This window comes from Myotis yumanensis, unplaced genomic scaffold (assembly GCF_028538775.1).
Source record: "Myotis yumanensis isolate MYYU_CA2020_CCGP unplaced genomic scaffold, mMyoYum1.0.hap1 SCAF_13, whole genome shotgun sequence".
NCBI lineage: Eukaryota > Metazoa > Chordata > Mammalia > Chiroptera > Vespertilionidae > Myotis > Myotis yumanensis.
Genome location: NW_027223764.1, coordinates 43,136,586 through 43,156,573, shown reverse-complemented (window position 1 = coordinate 43,156,573; position 19,988 = coordinate 43,136,586). Strand labels below are relative to the sequence as shown.

The 19,988-nt window shown below is 41.3% G+C and overlaps 2 protein-coding genes and 1 long non-coding RNA gene across 9 annotated transcripts in view; 2 read left to right on the top strand and 1 right to left on the bottom strand.

Moving 5' to 3' along the window:
• LOC139022004 (uncharacterized) overlaps positions 1 to 16,395 on the top strand; it is a 28,739-nt gene extending 12,344 nt beyond the window's left edge. The window contains exons 4-6 of one of the 4 annotated variants that reach the window (XR_011473590.1): positions 78 to 170; positions 4,698 to 4,824; positions 15,015 to 16,395. This is a non-coding gene — a long non-coding RNA (uncharacterized lncRNA). The remainder of the gene's footprint in view (positions 1 to 77; positions 171 to 4,697; positions 4,825 to 15,014) is intronic. The other 3 variants (XR_011473592.1, XR_011473591.1, XR_011473593.1) reach the window with 3 other exon arrangements.
• On the bottom strand, positions 7,468 to 19,893 carry ANAPC16 (anaphase promoting complex subunit 16). Its single transcript, XM_070432940.1, has 4 exons — positions 19,810 to 19,893; positions 15,055 to 15,223; positions 9,014 to 9,088; positions 7,468 to 8,295 (listed from the first exon to the last, which is right to left on the bottom strand). The coding sequence occupies exons 2-4, from the start codon at positions 15,194 to 15,196 to the stop codon at positions 8,180 to 8,182; spliced, it is 333 nt and encodes a 110-aa protein (XP_070289041.1). The 5' UTR covers positions 15,197 to 15,223; positions 19,810 to 19,893; the 3' UTR covers positions 7,468 to 8,179.
• The window catches only part of ASCC1 (activating signal cointegrator 1 complex subunit 1), a 103,235-nt gene continuing 102,917 nt past the window's right edge, over positions 19,671 to 19,988 (top strand). For all 4 annotated transcript variants that reach the window (XM_070432933.1, XM_070432937.1, XM_070432939.1 and 1 more), the window contains exon 1: positions 19,671 to 19,741. The gene's annotated coding sequence lies outside the window, so the exon portion shown is untranslated. The remainder of the gene's footprint in view (positions 19,742 to 19,988) is intronic.

The following is a 19,988-nucleotide window of genomic DNA, read 5'->3' as shown; positions in this document are numbered from 1 at the left end:
AAAGGGGGAGGAGAAACCGTGTAGGGGGGAAAACATCTTCCCACCATGTCCATATACTTTACATTTGATCATTCTAGGCTTCCTCTTATTCTGGTTTTTGGCTCAGAGCCCAGAAGGGAGGCTCCTTCAATAATCCTGTCTGAACTTAGGACATCTGCCTTTCCCTCAAAGTAAGTAAATACATATGAATCTGTAAACACTTAGTTTCTAGTCAGAGCAAAAATACTGTTCACCACCTAGTGGCCTGCAAAGATCACATCTGCTGCATTACACCAGCCTGTGGGTCTAACCCTTCCAGGCCTGAGGAGCCTGCTTTCGAAGTTATTTACTGTGAAAGTCAGGATTCTTGGCCTCTCTCTTAGGTGCCCCTTGGCTGTGCCAGACAAATGCTCTTTTGATGGAAAGTGGAGCACGGTGAATGAGGCTCAGAACAATCTGGTTCTTGCTTCCTTCTCCTGAGAGAGATCACCACTCCCCTGTTTACACACTTTGCTGCAGCCACACCAAATGACTTGGAGTTCCACAAATGCCGCCCTGCCTTTGCACATGCTGTTCCCTGTACTTGGAGTGCTTATTTGGCTTCTTCCCCTCTGCTCAGCTAACTGATTCACCAGTCACACTCAGGCACAGGCTTCCCTTGTCTAGGAAAATTTCCTTGTCATCCCCTCTATATTCCTACCTCCAAGCCCTCTTGGCTTCCACAGCACCTTGTACAGACCAGAATCATGGGGTTGTGGCACTGTATATATCCCTCATGTCTGTTTACTTGTCTCCTTTTTCCTTATGTGCCCCCCAACCTGAGACCCATTGAACCCTAGGAATGAGGCCCGGGAGCCTGTATTTTTATTAAGCTTGATTCTGAGGCACAGCCAGGTTTGGGAAGCATTGCCCTAGCTTTGTTCTTCTGTTTCCCTACAGATTACTAGACATATACTAGACCCTGAGTAAATGTCTGGCCCTTCTAGTTTCTCTCCTAGGCTCTTCTTGTTTCACTTCTGTCCCTTGCTAGCCCTAGACCAATAATTTGCTTATCCTCTTGCCCTTGCAAAACTGTCACCACCAACTGCTCATTTTTTTCCATTCCTACTGCCATGCTGCTAGGAGCTGTTGGTATACTTCCCCAGAGATTGGTGCCCTTGCAAGTTCAGGGACTCTGACCTCAACTGGCCCCTGAATGTGGTTGGCAATCGTCTGACCCTGGTCAGCTCTATCCCATTCTTCTCAGAGACTATTCCCAACCTCAGTGTTCACCTCCTCTGGCCCCACAGACAATACACCAACTTGCTTTCTCCTTCACAGAGAAAATAGAAGCCACCAATGGGAACTCCTTCAACTTCCTGCCACCTCACCTCCACATTTACCCACACCGGCACTATCCTTTTCGCTCTCCCTCCCTCTAAGACAGTGGTTCTCAACCTCCTGGCCCTTTATTTTTATTTTTTTAAAATTATTTATTGCTTAAAGTATTACAAAGAGTATTACATATGTCTCCTTTTTCCCCCCGACCTTGACAATCCCCTGGCCTCCCCTACCCCCCAGTGTCTTATGTCCATTGGTTATGCTTATATGCATGCATACAAGTCCTTCGGTTGATCTCTTACCCCTCCCCTCCCTGTCCTGCCCCCCAACCCTCCCGATAGTAGTTTGACGGTCTGTTCGAGGCAGCTCTGCCTCTGTATCTATTTTTGTTCATAAGTTTATAATGGTCTTTATTATCCATAAATGAGTGAGATCATGTGGTATTTTTCCTTCATTGACTGGCTTATTTCACTTAGCATAATGATCTCCAGTTCCATCCATGCTGTTGCAAATGGTAAGAATTCCTTCTTTTTTACAGCAGCATAGTATTCCATCGTGTAGATGTACCACAGTTTTCTAATCCATTCATCTACTGATGGATTCTGGCCCTTTAAATATAGTTCCTCATGTTGTGACCCAACCATAAAATTATTTTCGTTGCTACTTCATAACTGCAGTGTTGCTACTTCATAACTGCAGTGTTGCTACTGTTATGAATCGTAATGTAAATATCTGATATGCAGGATGGTCTTAGGCGACCCCTGTGAAAGGGTCGTTCGACCGCCAAAGGGATCGCGACTCCACAGTTGAGAACCGCTGCTCTAAGAGTAATCAGTCCTACTGGGCTCTGGATCCCATTCCCTCCCACTTCTTTAGGGCCCTTATATCCTCAGTTGTCCTCTTTTTCTCTTTGACCTTTCCCATCATAAAGAAAAACAAATGTCTTGACTGGGTGTCCTCCTTTAACTGCCATCCTCTCTCATAATTCCCTCTCCTTCCCATTGAACTTTGTTAAAATGTTGCCTAGATTTGGTCTCACATTTCACCTTCCACTGAGCTTCCCACCCTCGGCAGTCTGGCTTTGCCGCCACCACACCTCCTACAATGGCTACTCTTGAGACAAGGTCACTGACAATTTCCTTGGTAAAATCCAAAGACCTTCTCCATCCCTTATCTCATTTACTTGCTTGGCTACCCCAGGTACTGCTGTTTGCAGCCTCCTTCTCATTATCTCTTTCTTCTTGGTTTCCCTGATGCCAAACTCCTCCTCCTTTTCCAGCTCTTTCCTGCCAGTTGCTTTCCTAGGCTCCTCCTCCTCTGCCTGTCTCTTGCATGTTAGGATTCCTCAGGGATTCGATCCTGCTTGGTCCAGTTATCTTCTCACTCTATGGGCTCTCTCCCTGGACAATCCCATTCATGCTACCTTTGATTCAACAAACATCTCTAGGCTGGTGAGTCCCAAACTTAACTGTAGCTCAGCTCACTCTCCTGGGCTATAGACATAGTCACTTGCTTACTGGACATCTCCTTGAGTCCACTCCTCTTCCTGTACCTCCGTCTCAGTGAACAGTACCTGGTTTCCTCCCTGAGTTCTCCAAATGTGACCAGTCATCAGGTCCTGTATATGATACTTCTTGAGTAACTTTCAAATCCAATCCATCCTCTGCCACCACATCTTTGATGCGGGCTGCAGTTATCTTTCACCTGGACTTCCACAACAGCTTCCTAAGGATCTGGATCTTACTGCCACTCATTCGTCATCATCGCCGCCGCGTCCCCCCCCCCCCCCGCCACTAAAATTTCTGAAGTGAAACTGGATGTTGTCATTCCCTTACTTCACAACCATGTAATGGTTTCCCACTGTTCTCTGGTTGAAGTTCAAATTCCTTAGCAAATCCATGAGGTCTGATCCTGTCTCATCTTTGCCCTTATAGTCTATGAACTAGCCAGGACGAAGCTCCTGCAGCTCCCCGAAAGCACGATGCCCTTTCTCACCCTTGGACCTTTGCATATTTTTTTCCTTCCACCTAGGAAGTCCTTCCTTCTCACCTCACTTGTTCTTCGGGTCTCGGCCTAAACATCATCCAGCTAAGGAAGCCTCTTTTGGCTCAGCGGAATTAACGGTCTCTGACTTTGTAGGATCTCATGCTTTCTCCTATTGGACAGTTTTTACACATAAAATTATCCTTTTTCTCCCTTACTATCTTTATAAACTCGAGGTTGGTGACTGTGTCTTGTTTGATAGTGTATCCTCAGTATCTAGCAGATGCTAGACGCATAGTAAGTGCTCAATAGTTGTCGGTTGAATGAATAAAAGACATTTGGAAAGGATCATCCTATATGTTGTTTCATTACCTGCCCTAAAGAGCTTATATTATAAAAATGAAATAAGCTGCCAGGAAAACTTGACTGAATGGAGTAATGAATGGATCTTGAAAGGTGGAAAAGAGCTTGTGGAAGCAGACACGTGGCGTTACTACCGGGCATGTGCGCAGGACCAGGAGGAGGGCAGGAACCCACCAACTCAACTGGCCTTGGATCCTCATGAGGATGGGATCGTGTGAGACATGGCTGCTTTGGCACAGTTTTCATTTATTCCACAGCTTCCACCTGTCAGTGTAGCACTATAGAGAGGTCTGGGTTATAGTTTTGGCCCTGCCCACTACTTATCTCAATGACCTTAGGCATTACTCCACTATGGATGTTGCTCTGCAGATAACACGGCTTCTAAAACAGGGAAAACACACATCAAATTCATTCACTCAGTAAATACCTATAACACACTTACTATGTGCCAGGTAATGTTCAGGGTGCTGAGTGTATGAAGGTGAATGAGACAAATTCTTGACATTGTATTTGTAAACCGGGGGTGAACTATATATGATCTCTAAGGTCTCTTCCTGCTCTAAAATTCTGTCTCCCAGTTTGACCAGTTGCAAATAAACAAGGCAGACTAGTGGCAAAGCACCGTGCTCCATCCTCCTTTACGTCCTCCTCTCTTGGTGCCATCTCCACTCCAAACTCAGCTCTGGGAAGCAAGAAAAGGTCGGGTATCTTTGTACTCTGCCTGCAACTTGAGATTTAACTCTCCAAAGGATCTGCTAGTTAAGCTTTTCCCTTTTTGTGGAAAGACTTTGTCTTGGTTGGACCAAGGAGACCTGGCAAGATGTGTTAGGTAAAGTTAGGTGCTTTGGCAAAAGTACAGGGAGAGGCAGAGCGGCCTTACCCTCCAAGCGCAGTATCTTTTAAGTTTGCCTGAAAGGGCACCAGGTTATTGGACAGGTTCCCCCCTTTTCTCTGGATGTTCGGCACCCCCTGGTCCTGTCTCCTTTATTCCACCTCTGCCTTGGCCTTAGGTCCACAGTTTCTACCACTTCAATATCTGGTGTTTCAATCAGGAAGAAGGGATTCAAGGACTCTCGACCATGTGGGGGAAGGAAAGCCATCGGCTGCAAGTAACTGGACAAAGCAGAGAGGTCCTTGGGTCAGGAACATGACTTAGAGTTCAGACCACAGTCATTCCAGGTGAGTTGTCAGGCATGGGATGGCACTATTAAGTAACACACTTATGTGTATCAGTGAAAAAGAAGGACTTTAATACTGATCCTGGATAACTAATTATGAAGTCAAAAAGTAAAATTTTTGTCTATGTAAAAAGTCTACTATTTGTCTCATTGCTATGAGATAAATTACATGTCATTGTATATCAGATTGACATGACTAATTCTTTTTTTTATATATATATTTTATTAATTTTTTACAGAGAGGAAGGGAGAGAGATAGAGAGTTAGAAACATCGATGAGAGAGAAACATCGATCAGCCGCCTCCTGCACATCTCCTACTGGGAATGTGCCCGCAACCCAGGTACATGCCCTTGACCGGAATCGAACCTGGGACCTTTCAGTCCGCAGGCCGACGCTCTATCCACTGAGCCAAACCGGTTTCGGCACTAATTCTTTATTAACAGCAAATATTGCCTTCAAATTTCCTAGTATGTGATGAACTAGAAGGTATGGAGAAAAAGATTTGAAAGACCCCCCTTGCTTAACTATAATCTTGGTGCCTTACCGTCTCTGTGCCTGTTTCCTCAACTGTAAAATGATGACTGTCGCTTCTCTCACAGGGTTGATGTGAATCCACACTACATATGTGAAAATGCTTTGGGAACTGCAACGTGCCTTATGCACAAAGGTACCCTGTTACCATCTGCGTTCTTAGGACGCTGTCTGTGCAGTCCTGGCCATAGCTGCCATCTGTCCTCTTGCCTTCCCCCTTGCTCACTTGCTGGTAGGTGTCCCTCAAGGACATAACTACATTTTCACCCACTAAATCTTAGAAGGTTATGCAGGCACAAACATAAGCTAATTCCTATCAGTTTTTAAGGAAGAGGCTGTTCCTTCATTGTGCTTGAGACCCCTTATCACCAAGTACTGGGACAAAGGCTTCTTTCCTCCTGGTAGCTAGTTCATTTGGCCATAAAAAAAGTATCAGGCTTTTTCTTTGTATAAGGCAGTGGGATGGGCTCAGTGGGATGCAGCACCGTGCACCAAAAATAATCTCAGCTTCGGAGTCTGGCAGACTCTGAGTTCAAATCCGGCCTTGGCCATTTACTTAGCTATGCAGCCTTGGCAACTAATGCTCCCTCTGAGCTTCAAGTTCCTCTTCTGTATCAGGGGATATTTCATATCTTGCAGTGTCACTGAAAGGATTATAATTAATGCCTGTGAGTGACTGGCACATAATGAGTGCAGAGATGACAGATGAGCAGCAAGGTCTGTCTCTAGGGCCAAAGCATGGTAATTGGAGTTGTGGATGATGAAACATAATAACCAGCTGAAAGGTGCAGAGAGGGAGGGGCCACTTAAAAACAGCGAGGGTCTCTTTCCTGGCAGCACTCAAGTAGAAGCTGAATGATCACCGTGAAAGGTGCTTCAGAAAGCATCTCTCTCTGTTCAACCCTAGAATCTCTTTAATTTCCAAGGTCAGAAAAAGAAATGTCCCAGTTTTTTTTTTAATCCTCACCATAGGATATTTTTCTCACTGAGTTTTAGAGAGTGGAAGGGAGAGGGAGAGAAAGAGAGAGAAACATTGATGTGAAAGAGAAACCAAACACTCCATGACTGGGGCCAGGGTACAAGGTACATGCCCTTGACTGGAATTGAACCCAGGACCTTTCAGTCTGCAGGGCAACACTCTATCCACTGAGCCAACACGGCCAGGGTGGAAATGTTCAATTTAAAGAGAAAAATTTTGTAAGTTCAAATACCAAAGGGTAAAGATGAGCTAATAAATTATCTGTGTTGTACAATTATACAAATGAAACCAATGAGAGAAAATTAATGATTGCTTCTAAACTGTCACTGAAACCATGATTTAAAGGTTTACTGTAGTCTATGTATTTTTATTTTTTTCCTTTGGTAATAATTCACATGATTGATGCTAAAAAGTACATTAGGAAACTCAGTGGTTTTCCAATATGGAGTTTGTTTGGGTTGAGAAATTAATATGGAAACAGATGAGCTTTCGAGGCTAGTAATTTTTGTGCTCTGATGTGCTTTAGAGACAAGAATAGTGGGCTGAATTATCAATCAACTGGAATCTATTCCAGTTCCAAGATTTTCTTCTGCCTGGGCTCTGGATCACGAGCAGGTCTTTACCTTCTCTGTGCTCAGATTCCTTCGTGACTCAATGAGGTCACCACCTCCCTGTCAGGTAGTACATGTTAAACATTTTGAGATTAGGGCCAATTGCTACTGGGATTATATTTATTCATAATTAAGCCACTCTAAGCAGGTCAGGTACAAGTTATTAATGAGGAGAAAGGCAAATGTTTCTGAGGCAAAATTTGCATAAAGTCTAATAAAACTATTCTCTCTTTTTTCTTTTAATGGTGGTGGTGGTGGTGAAAACTATTCTCTTAATTGTGCAGTGTCGACCTAGGCTCTGTGAGGGAGAACAAAGGGTACCGTTTAGCTTTCCAGGTTTTTCCCTATCATAATATAAAAACCTACTTAGATACTGATAAGATAAATTCACATATTTTTGTAAAGACAAATATTCCCATTTGCTTAGGATAAATGGTTTTCAGATTCCTGTCTTATGAAAAATAATCTGACCTCTGCCCCCTGCCCCCAATCTCTGAGACTTTGAAAGGATAAAGAAACCAATTTGGAGCTCGTTCAAAGGATTTATTTGCCACAGAACTGCTTGAGCCCATCAACAAGAGGAACTCAGGATTTCTGTGTTTAAAGGATATTGCTCACTGCTTTATTCTTACAAGTGCTTCAACATTCAAAAAACAATTCTTTTGCCAGCATTTGGCATGTCTAAAAGAGGTGAGAAAAAGTTAGAATCTATAGAATTAGATGTCTAAAAATAGAAAAAACCCTAACATTTAAATATGCCTCATTTAGACAGGTCCTGAGTAGAAATCATATTCATCAGCAAAACAGAACGTTTTACGTCAGAAGTGCTGAATTTTATAACTCCAGATCCTGACCTGGACTTGACTGGTGAGGATTCCACCCACTGCACAAGTGTCAGGAGAGAAGCCATTCTGTTGGCTAATTCTGGCCTGTGACCTACCCGGCTTGCCAAGTTTTATAACTCTCTTAAACCCAAACCTCCTGGTTCTCTGATGCCGACTGTCTTAACCTAATTCTCAAAACTTTTAAAAACAAATAAACACAAATTTTCCCTGCAAGATCACACATTTAAATACTGTTGCTTGTGGATAGATACAGAGAAACTAAGTACTGATGAGAATGAACAAATCAGCAATGGAGCTGTGAACCTCTGGCTGGCTATGTAAGGTGTAGGAAAAGTCCCCCGCTGGCTCTGCACTTGCTGTGCACACCAGGGGTGCCCATCCAGGCAAGGTCAACACGAAGAGGGTGTGAACCCCAGCAGCTGCTCGATGGGTTTAAACCGCCACTCATCTGCCTCCAGCTCTTCTACCAAACCAGCTAGTTTTTCCATCCGAGCAACTTGCTGATCTGTAAAGAGTTAAGGAGGTTATATATAATACAATGTATTTCCCATTAGAGTCACCAATCACCAACATGATGACTGGTTTAAAAGTAATTTCTACAAGGAGTTTCCCCCTTAATATTCTAGTAATGGGGTCTTATTCTATGTTGGTCAGAAGACTTAATCTTAAAAAAAACTAATAAACACCTTATCCTGCATGCCATAGTGACGTGTACTAAAAGCCTAGGGTTACAGGCAATTGCAGCTTTCCCCCAACATTATGCCTTCAATGGTGCAATGGTCTGGTCGGGGAACATAGTTCCCTGATGCATAAATGAAGGCCTGGTGAGGCACGATGGGACAGAAAAGGTGCTACCAGGATCTTAGAGTCCAGGTAGACCATGAGGTATTACATAAATACTTGAAAATGAAGATGATGGTAAACCAGGGGAGGATTACAGTAAACAAAGTTTTCAGAAAGGGGAGGAAAAAGCAACATAAAAGTAGGAAGCATTAACTCCCCTAGAAAACTAACCCTTTTGACTTCAACTTTAAGCTTTAATGAGGACATTATGTCTGGATGAAGGCTGCAGAATATTTTTGTTGCAGGTAATTTAGAAAGTCCACTCAAACAGCCTTGCTGAATTTCAAGAGTTTGTCACAAAGTACACCAACCTTTATGAATCTCACCCTCACCCTGGAAATTTATTCTCATAGTTAAGTACACAACACTCATGTGCTTACCATGTTTTACCTGCTTCAGTGTAGAAGCCACCTGATAGCTGAAAACAGATTCACAGAGAAATCTCTCAGAGCCATCTACAAACGAGAGAAAAAGTTTTAATCTGCTTGAAGGGTTTTACGGCTCCTGTAAACCAAGTAAACATGTCCCTTTTCCCTGCTTTTACATTCAGGGTCTACTTTTCAGTGTTCACAAAGAGGGTTTCTGTTTCATTTAGAACTAACATTGCTCAGTTATAAAAGCTATTTCTATACCTAGAATATTAAAATAGTTCCTCTACTTGTTTAAGAATTTAAAAATAGTGTTTATAAAAACAAAAAACAAGAAACCTTAGTCTGACGTCCTGGTCAGCATTTCTCCCCTCCCAACCCAATAGTTTCCTAATGTTCTCCTGTTCTGTATGTCAGGCAAACACTGACAGCTGACACATTTGGCCATGTGACCACTGTGCTATCAAAATACAAAGGTACACCAAAACGTGAACTAATTTTCATTCTAAAAAGTCAAGCTGAGGGAAAAATAGCTGTTGTTGTTTTTCAGTATATCAAATTACATCACTATGACCATGACAAAACACTGCTGGGAAATTTCATTCTGTCAACGCAAATTGTAACCTTGATTTTCCCAATGAACCAAAACATTGCAATTTGGATGGCGATAAGAGTACAGTGCAATTTTAGAGCCTAGTGCTGTACTGGTGCCAAGCACTGGCAACAAGAAGGTAGCTAACTCAGTCACCACAGCATTTGGAAGATGATTGTGAAATACAACTTAGTTCATGTTATTCCTTGTCAGGCAGGGGCTGATAGAGCAAAACATACCCCAAAGGACACAGAGCTCATGTAGGAAAATGTGACATTACAAGGGTAGCTCAAAACATTTGGGGAAGGTGATTTATTGCAAAAATCCTAAAACAAATGGAGGCAGAGGACACAGTTGTCTTTTTTTAGGTGGTAGTTCATGTCAGCACTCCTTGGTGTCAAGCACTCAGCCATCAATCACGGGTTGGTGCGTCAGCCAGGTATTAAGTGATAAGGAGTTAGGACTAACACATTCTGGCTTCATGCTGACTTTTACACAAGGCAGACCTTATTTCAGAAGTCATGGTAAACAATAAAGAAACACCACGGATATTGTGTCCAGATAGCTTGAATATACAACCAAGAGGGCTTCTTTTGTCCAATATTCAAAATTGATGCAAAGAAGGAAAATATAATTATTTTCATAAAGTGATGTGCAGTTTAGGGAGAGTGCTACATTCTTTAAATTCGATCTCTTTTCTACATATTGTGCTATATGATCTGATCTTCTCCTCCCACTCCTATGTCATCTATGAGCAGATCATCTACACTGAGTAAAAAAAAATTTTTTTCCAATTAATTGAATATTACACTGACTGTCCAGTTTAAAGATCTAGGTAAGCTAAAGGTATCACTGAGTTTTTCAGATAATCGGGCAGCGAGTAGCTATAAATTCCACTATGGGAAGAGGGACTGTGTGAACATTTGACAACAATGATGCAATTTATTATGCTCTTCTGTGTAAATATACCAGTGTTCATTATCTTATTCATACCCCTGCTTAAAGAGTCAAATTATAACTGAAGTTTCATTTTAGAATGAGCAAAGCATAGAGAATTAGAGCTCAATTCTCAGGTGGTTTGACCCTGAACTATATATTGAGCTTTAAGATCTCAAACAAGGCATTGGGGATTATGGGCTATAAGGATCAGGCCAAGATGTATTTGGAATGGAAACTCTTGGAAGTGGTACCTTCTACTTACATTTAATCACTGGTGCTAGCTATTAGGATAAAATGCTGCCCAGCGGGTGTGGCTCAGTGGTTGATCGTTGACCCAGGAACCAAGAGGTCATGGTTTGATTCCAGGTCAGGACACATGCCCAGGTTGTGGGCTCGATCCTCAGTAAGGGGTGTGCAAGAGACAGCAGATCGATGATGTTTTTCTCTCACTGATGTTTCTATCTCTCTCTCTCTCTCTAAAAATCAATAAAATGTTTAAATTATAACATTTGCATATTTCCCTTGGTAATCAACTTCAAAGCAAAAGGATGTAAGCTAACCTTTCAGAGAGGCACTCTGTAGGCTTTTGCCGCGATCACTTTGCCACTCTATGCCTACAGAATACACTTTTGCTGATGTGCAGCTCTGTATTAACCACAAAGTCCACTGTTCCTCAGCCACATCCTATTAAGTGTGATATCTGTACTAATCTAAAGCCTGGAATTTCTCCAGAGAGGAGTCAGCCTGGGGCAATCTGTCTTCCATTTAGAAATTGTAATCAAACCCTTTGTAACACACCAAGTAACAATACATTAGCTTTCCTCTTAAGAGACAAGCAAAGGTTATAAGTAATGAAAAGTTCAGTAAATTGCCCAAATCTAACACCACAGCAACTCCAACAAATAGGATGCTAACAAATTCATTTAAAAGAGTATTACCTCACAACAGGAAATTAGACAATGTCAGATAACATACCGCAGTGGCCTACAATGTCACTAAAATTCAGCCACTTCTGAGCAGGAGGGCTTACTAATAATTGGGTGAGGACAATTTGGTCAAGGGCAGGAGAATGCTGAAAACTGTATACAGCTTATGTGATACTGCTTATCAGGGGGCAAGTAGGCACACAAAAAAGTTAATTCACAAGGTTAACTACAGGTTAATTGGGTTTATTAACCTAGATGTAGGAGGATACACGATCAAACTGAACCTGTTAAGATTATAAACAGCATCCAACCTTTGTTTGAACAGGCAATTCTTTTTACTCTATTTTCATATTCAACTCTTCTTACTCTATTTTCATATTTAATTAAACTACTGTAAGAAAAATGGTTGGATACATGGTAATATTAATTGCATAACAGTACCACTGTAAGAATGGTAGAAGATGGCTTTCAAATCTAACGTCTTTATTAACTCACATTTAGGAGTATTCTTTTCAATTTAACATTCTTTTTTAAAAAAATATTTTTATTGATTTTAGAGAGAGAGGAAGAGGGAAAAATATAAAAAACAATGAGAGAGAAACATTGATTATCTGCCTCCTGCATGCCCCCTACTGGGGATCAAGCTGGCAGCCCTGGCATGTGCCCTGACAGAGAATCCAACCTGTCAGGCTCAATTTAACATTCTTGATTTGACCAGGACAGTTCAGGGATTGCCATCTCCAATTTTTCATATTCTGTCCTTAAGTGTAAGCAGCTTTAAAATATGGATGAAACTTTAAACTTAATAAAAACTGTGCACTGTGAATTTAAACTTAATTCCTCCTACAATAGAAAGCCAACACATTCCTCCATAAAGCACACTGAGATGAATACAAATGGATAGAGCTGTAACTTGTTAGAACATCAACATTCAGACTAATCTCAGAAGCCTTTCTTCTTTTAATGTTTCCAAGTAATCTGGTGTATACTAGCAAAGAATGCTTATAGCTTTGAGACTAAGGAGGGATCTCCAGTATTAAATTCCTCCCACAGCCAGAATTGAAATGACTTCAATCTTTTTTTTTTTTTTTTAAATATATTTTATTGATTTTTTACAGAGAGGAAGGGAGAGAGATAGAGAGCTAGAAACATCGATGAGAGAGAAACATCGACCAGCTGCCTCCTGCACATCTCCCACTGGGGATGTGCCCGCAACCCAGGCACATGCCCCTAACCGGAATCGAACCCGGGACCCCCGAGTCCGCAGGCAGACGCTCTATCCACTGAGCCAAACCGGTCTTGGCAAATGACTTCAATCTTTAATCTGTTGTTAAACATTGATTCCTCATCTATTGCTATAAAACTCATTAAGCAATTTAGTTTTTTGTTGTTGTTCATTAAGCAATTTAAATGCTTTCAACTTTTGATTTGTTTCATGGGAAAGTTGCTTAATACCAGGTCTATGCTATGTATAATCAAAGTCATAATATACTTCCAGTGTCAAATATGGTAAGGTCCCAATTACTACCTCCAGACTCTGTGACACTAACTTGAATATTTTGTTAACAAAACTGAAGAAAATGAAAAGGCAAAGACACAAGTACAAACACTTCAGATGTATCACTATGTTACCCTACCATCTACTTCAATAATCATGATTTGAATGAATTCTAGAAAGCCTTATGGTCCCAGTCTTTCCATATTTTCCTGCCAAAATGATTCTTCTATTTGCCCTGGCTTAATCCAAAACTTTTTATGATACCTGATATAAATGAATAAAGATCACCCCTGGAAGCCAACTACTATCTACAGTTTGTAACTTTCTCAGAGACATTTTCAGATTAAATATATTTACTGAAATTTGCAGTATTTAAAACAAAAAGATCAATACATAATTAAGCACAAAAGTGCTAGAATCAAGTCGATTTTGAATTCTTGATAGGTTCTTTGTTGACTTTTTTCCAAATTATGATAAATAGTATAATAGTTAAGGATCATTTTCATGAGACTCCCCTGGGTGTTAGTCAAAATAAAGATTCCTGTGCTGCACCCTAGACTAATTCAGAATCGCTAAGGGTGGGCCAGAAATGGGGTCTTAAATAAGCTCTTCAGGTCATTTTTATGCTCTCCTTTAAGAATTTATTGGTGTAGCCGAACCGGTTTGGCTCAGTGGATAGAGCGTCGGCCTGCGGACTCAAGGGTCCCGGGTTCGATTCCAGTCAAGGGCATGTACCCCGGTTGCGGGCACATCCCCAGTGGGGGGCGTGCAGGAGGCAGCTGATCGATCTCTCTCATCAATGTTTCTAACTCTCTATCCCTCTCCCTTCTTCTCTGTAAAAAATCAATAAAATATATTAAAAAAAAAAAAAAAGAAAGAAAAGAATTTATTGGTGTAAAAAAAAAAAAAGAATTTATTGGTGTAGCTCCTAAAGCGACATGAATCTGATGAATTCCAGGTACCAATGCCATTTCATGCTTCCAGCCTGTGCCCTGATCTTGCCCAGCCAGTTTGCAAATGTGTGCAGAATAAGATGGCGGACAGTATGATGTAAAAATCCAGCTCCAGTGCTAGAAAAACCACACAGCCCTGTCCTGCAGTGGGCCAGCACAGTAACCTTCACCTATAACAGTAGTATATTACTTTTGATTTCCTCTCAGAACCTCTTTAATGGGGTTCATCTAACTTCAGATTAACGACATAAGACAAAATTTGTCAAGCCTACTAATCATAGGGAGACAAGCTAGTGCTAGGATAAAGCAAACTGGAGCAGGAGATCAAGAGAATTTCTGACCCTAACTGGTTTGGCTCAGTGGATAGAGCGTCAGCCTGCGAACTGCAGGGTCCCAGGTTCAATTCCGGTCAAGGGCATGTACCTTGGTTGCAAGCACATCCCCAGTAGGGAGTGTGCAGGAGGCAGCTGATCAATCTCATCGATGTTTCTAACTCTCTCTCCCTCTCCCTTCCTCTCTGTAAAAAATCAACAGAATATATTCTTTTTTTTTTTTTAAAAATATATTTTATTGATTTTTTACAGAGAGGAAGGGAGAGAGAGAGATAGAGTTAGAAACATCGATGAGAGAGAAACATCGACCAGCCGCCTCCTGCACATCTCCTACTGGGGATGTGCCCGCAACCCAGGTACATGCCCTTGACCGGAATCGAACCTGGGACCTTTCAGTCCGCAGGCCGACGCTCTATCCACTGAGCCAAACCGGTTTCAGCAGAGAATATATTCTTAAAAAAAGAGAATTTCTGGTTCCAATGCTTACTTTGTCTTTAACATGGTCAAATCACTTGAACTTTCCTGGGTCTAAATAACTCTAGATCAGTGGTCGCCAACCAGTGGTCCATGAAGTCCGAAAGATTGGCAACGGCTGCTCTAGATGACTTCTTTGAGTTCCAAAGTCTTTTTTAGCTCCAAAGTTCTGATTTTGGAGATTTGTGTTTTAAAGATATTATTTTGAAATGGGGACAAAAGATGAAATGTGGAGCTGAAATCAGGGCAAATTCTTCTAATCCACTGAATAGCATCTTTACAATGAACATTTATTGCAGGTCTGAATTCAATTATCAGCAAAAAGCAGCCTGAGCTCACCTTCTAACATCTCCCCAGCGCCTTTGGGGTAGGTGAAAAGGGCCTTCCGTGGTGGGGCAAGATCTGAGACACTGAAACCAGATCCACTGACAGAACTTCCACTGACCCCACCGGCTGAGGAGGACGAAGAAGAGGCAGCCATTTCCTTCCTAGCAGAAGTCTCACTTCACTGCGGAGAAAGAAAACAGCAGTTGGCACATTTATGGGAGTGAGAGCGACATTTCATTCTAGCTGCCATAAAAGCCAGCACAAGTTTAGTAGAAAACTGGCTCCCCCTTTTTCTACCCTCTACTCCTACGATGTTTTATTGAGCCTCAGGCCAAAATGTCACTCAGGATTTTAAGTGAAGATATGTTTATTCTTAGTTTTTCTACTTAAAACACTATTTCCTACCATTAGTAAACTGTTTATGTCACTTGGGATTGACTGTGGGTGATTTATGGGTTAAAAAGGGTGGCAGGGCCAGGCCAAGGTAGTAATTTGACTGAAGAAATACATCATATGTGGATAAAACAACCATGCCTCATTGGACAGTTTGTCTTGGATACATCCTGACCAAGCCACAGCAAATATTCACTTACAAAATTTTCCAAATAAAATTCCAGAATAACACTGTGTTCTGGTCCCAAGGAAGGGGAATTGGTTAGGAAGTACATATTGGCCCTTTTATTAAGAAGTAAAAAAAACCCCTTTTCATCCTAGTGTAATATGCAAGTTGATCACTTGGTGGCGTCCCAAGACTAGAAAAAAATAGTTCAGGAAATGATTTCAGAATTCATGGCTTATTTAATAGGCCCTATTAGGAATAGAGCAGCTATTGAGTGTTTCATCTCTTGCCATATCAATAAAATAAAAAAGTCCAAATGTAAATGAGAAAATCTATACTGAATACACCTTACAAAATAAAACAAAAATACTTTTACCATAGAAACTTACACCATACATTTACAAAAGATTCTAAAAAGTGTGTTTTCTTAAAAAAAAAAGTCTAGTATTGTGCTAACAGAACTTCTGCATCTATTAATGTTCTAATGTGCTACTTCTGCCTGTCCAACATGGCAGCGACTACCCTCATAGTGGTTATTAAACTAGTTGATTGAAAAACTGTATTTTAAATGTTATTTAATGCTAATTGAAATTTAAATAGCCACAGGGGGCTGGTGTTTACTGTACTGGAAAGTACAGCTCTAGTATTTAGACTAAAAAATGACTTTAAACTGAACTGTATACTTGAAAATGGCTAATGGTTAATTTATGTACCGTGAATTTTGGTTCACATAACATAAAAAAAGATAAAAATGACTTTACATGGATTTAAAAAATAAATTCCCCGTTTTAATGGCCAGAGAGAATTTTTGCTAAACTTTTATTTTGCTAGTTGCAAAAGGAATACATTTGTTATAAAAAGTTGAAATGTATTTTTTTTAATGAATTTATTGAGGTGACATTGGTTAATAGAACCATATAGGTTTCAAGTGTACAACTCAATAACACATCACCTGCATGCTGCATGGTGTGCCCACCACTCAAAGTCAAGTCTTTTCCCACCACCATGTACGCCCCCTTTGCCCAGTTCTACCTCTGAGACTTATTTTTGAAAAAAAAAAAATTTTTTTTTTAATGAGGAAAAGCTATACAGATATAAACCCTATATATGCATAATCCAGTTTCCTAGCAAGGGAAATAATATACTGTGCATTTCTGAAAATCTGGCTGTTCTGTTTCCTTAATTTTGTGATTATGATTTAAGGTTGTGAGGGAAGCAGGCCTTAGTTTCTGATTTCATTACATGTCTATAAGTAATACTGATTAATACTGCAGTGGGATATGGGAACAGTAAGGCAACTGCTATAATAGAATGTTAGCCCATTTAAAAATGCACTGACTAAGGACATTTTCAACCTTGTATTAGTCACTTTTCCTTTTTTCCTCTGAGCTCTATAACTTTCCAAATTGTATTCATATTCATAGAGACAACACCTTTTGAAGTTAGATTCATATCCAATCCCTTGGACCATACTAGCTCAAAACATAGCGTGACATGTTTAAAAATTCTCTTTAGATTTCTGTTGGATCTAAATAAAGTATACAGACAACTTAGCTATCTTTTGGAGAGTAGCTCAGTCTTATTTCCCATGAGTTCAGAACAGAACCCACTGTAAACTGTTTATGTATCTTACCTGAGACTTAAACTCCAATCTTTTCCCTATACCTTGACATAAGCTTTAACCAGTTGCAAATGTAAGGGATACTTTGTATTTTAAAACCCAGTTGGTCAGTAGAGCACTCAAGCTAACTGCCAGAATGCCGACAACTTCAAAAGCAAGACAGAGCGTGACTTCTAAACTGCATATGATCAAAGAAATCCCCTTCATCTATTTTCTCTCAAATTCAGAACAACTAGCATTCAATACACACAACAACCAGGGTTAAAAACTGGAGTGCAGAATTAGCACAAAGCTAACTTTAACATAAACAAGCAGTTTTCTGCTGAGGTGGAAAGATACACCTGAGTAAGTTCAAACTTTAACGATTTAGGTTAAATTTTGAATGGTATCAGGAGGTGGTAACAGAGTTAAAGTGAAACTAACAATAAACCCGAGTTTGAATGGCTCTGTTAAGGCAGGCATTATGATCACCAGAACCAAACATAATGCCTGGTCTATACTAAGTAGCTGTTGGTTTAAATTAATGTTTACTACATGAACTAAACATTTTACAGGAATCATAAAGATTCCTTAAAGGTCATCTAATCCAACTCCCTCATTTTATTAATGATAAAACAAAACTGAGGTATAGAGACTTTAGCTTATTTGCTGTGACATTTTTTAAGCAATGGCTTTGTTGGCATGTCATGTGTCATGTGAGAGGTGAAATAGCATAGTGGTTAAGAACTCAGATCCTGGTCCTGGCGAGAGTGGCTCAGCTGGTTGGAGCTTTGTCCATACACCCAAGGGTTTTGGGTTCCATTCCCCATCAGGGTACATACCCCGGTTTTGGGTTCAAGCCCAAGTGCGGGAGGAAACCCACTGATCTTTCTCTTTTAGAGCTCAGATTCTGAAGTTTCTAGGCCTACGTTCATGTCCTGGTTTTTGCTACTTATTGTATAACTCTGCACGAATCACTTAACCTCTGTTCCTCAGTTGCCTCATCTCTAAAATGGGAATAGTACCTACCTTAGAAGTGTCATGAAGGTTAATATTAACTAAAGCAATTGGGACATTTACGGCACAGTAAACAATACTATTAGCTCTCCCAAATCACTAATTATTATTTACTCTTGAATCTTTTTTTTTCTTCTATGCAGATCTGCTTTTCATACATACTGTGTCCCAATACACTCACAGGAAAAGTTCTAATTCTCTCCATTTGACATTGAGTCAGCAAGCTCCTAGAGGGAAAGGATCCGCTCAGGAAAAGGAAAAATGCCCTCCATTAATGCACTTCACACTTTCATTTTAAGGTTCATGAACTTAGAAAGAATCCTGTGATCTAGAAAAGGAGGAAGGAGTTGTCTTTCTACCTTCAAGTCCTAGCACAAAGTTCTGGTCAAAATGGCCAAGTAGAAAATAATAATGAAAGTCGATTGTAATTGAAAAAAAACAACACAAACAAAAACCTAGCACAGAACCTGGATCACGTTTCCTGCAGGAATGATGAATAAATGACAGAACACAGTGCTAGCAGCTCAGCAAAGGTTATGAAGGGGATAGAGGATTGGTTCATTACTGTTTTCTTTTCTTCCTCATTCTGCAGATCTATCTGCCACTAGGCTGCCACGCCCAAAGTAGGTGGCTCAGTAAGATTCTGTTGAATAAATATTGATGAAGTAACCTGGAGTTTGGCCCTATCAGTGAAGCTGGGACTACTGGCAATAAAGATCCTCATAGAAGAGCAATGCTATTTGGGGGGGACACACAATGTCTGTGTCCACACTAAGATGATTCAATATTTTTATATATATATATTTTATTGATTTTTTTTTTGCAGAGAGGAAGGGAGAGTGTTAGAAACATTGATGAGAGAGAAACATCGATCAGCTGCTTCCTGCACGCCCCCTACTGGGGATGTGCCCGCAACCAAGGTACATGCCCTTGACTGGAATCGAACCCGGGACCCTTCAGTCCGCAGGCCGACGCTCTGTCCACTGAACCAAACCGGCCAGGGCAAGATGATTCAATATTTACTTCACATACGACAGGGATGACCTTGTATTCATAAACTATTTTCCTTCCTAGCAGATTTATGCCTATTTTGTTAAAAAAAAAAAAAAAAGATTCCTTCCTTTTGAAAAAGTCTTATTCAAAAGATAGACTCTTAAAGAAGGTATCGTGGTACAATGACAAATTATTATAAGCAATCAAATTCCATCAACAAATCGTTCCACTGTATCCATCCCACTTAAATAGCTGCGTTACCATTCAAATAGATGCTGCAGGGAAAACCAGGTGGGGTGGAGAGAAAGGGCTGAAGAGGGGAGGAGTCAGAACGCCAGAGGTTCCCAAACTCATTCCAGGCCACACTCCCCCCCCAACCCCCGTTCGGCCCCGAGGGGCCAACGCGCATGCGCCACCGGCAGGCGCGCATGCGTTCTCGGTCCGTCGCGGCCTGCGGGGATTTCCTTTTCCACGCCCTCTACGGCAAGCTCCCGTTTCTCCCAGCTTCTCCTTTTCGCTAGTCCCTGCAGGTAGGATCCCGAGGATAAACTCCCTTTCTGCAAAGCTCCTGAGCGTCCCTGAGCCCTTGGCCACTTACCTCAGCGGTCTTGGCACTTTCCCCTTCAGCCCCGCCCCCAGGCCTCCGCCGGAGCCGCCGCGCAGAGAACGACCCGGCACGGCGAGCTCGCGCCTGCGTAATGTGGGCGTGGCCTGGGCGGGCCGGCGCGGAGGACGCGCTTCCGGAGAGGACTTCCGGGTCCGTGGTCTCTGCCGCCT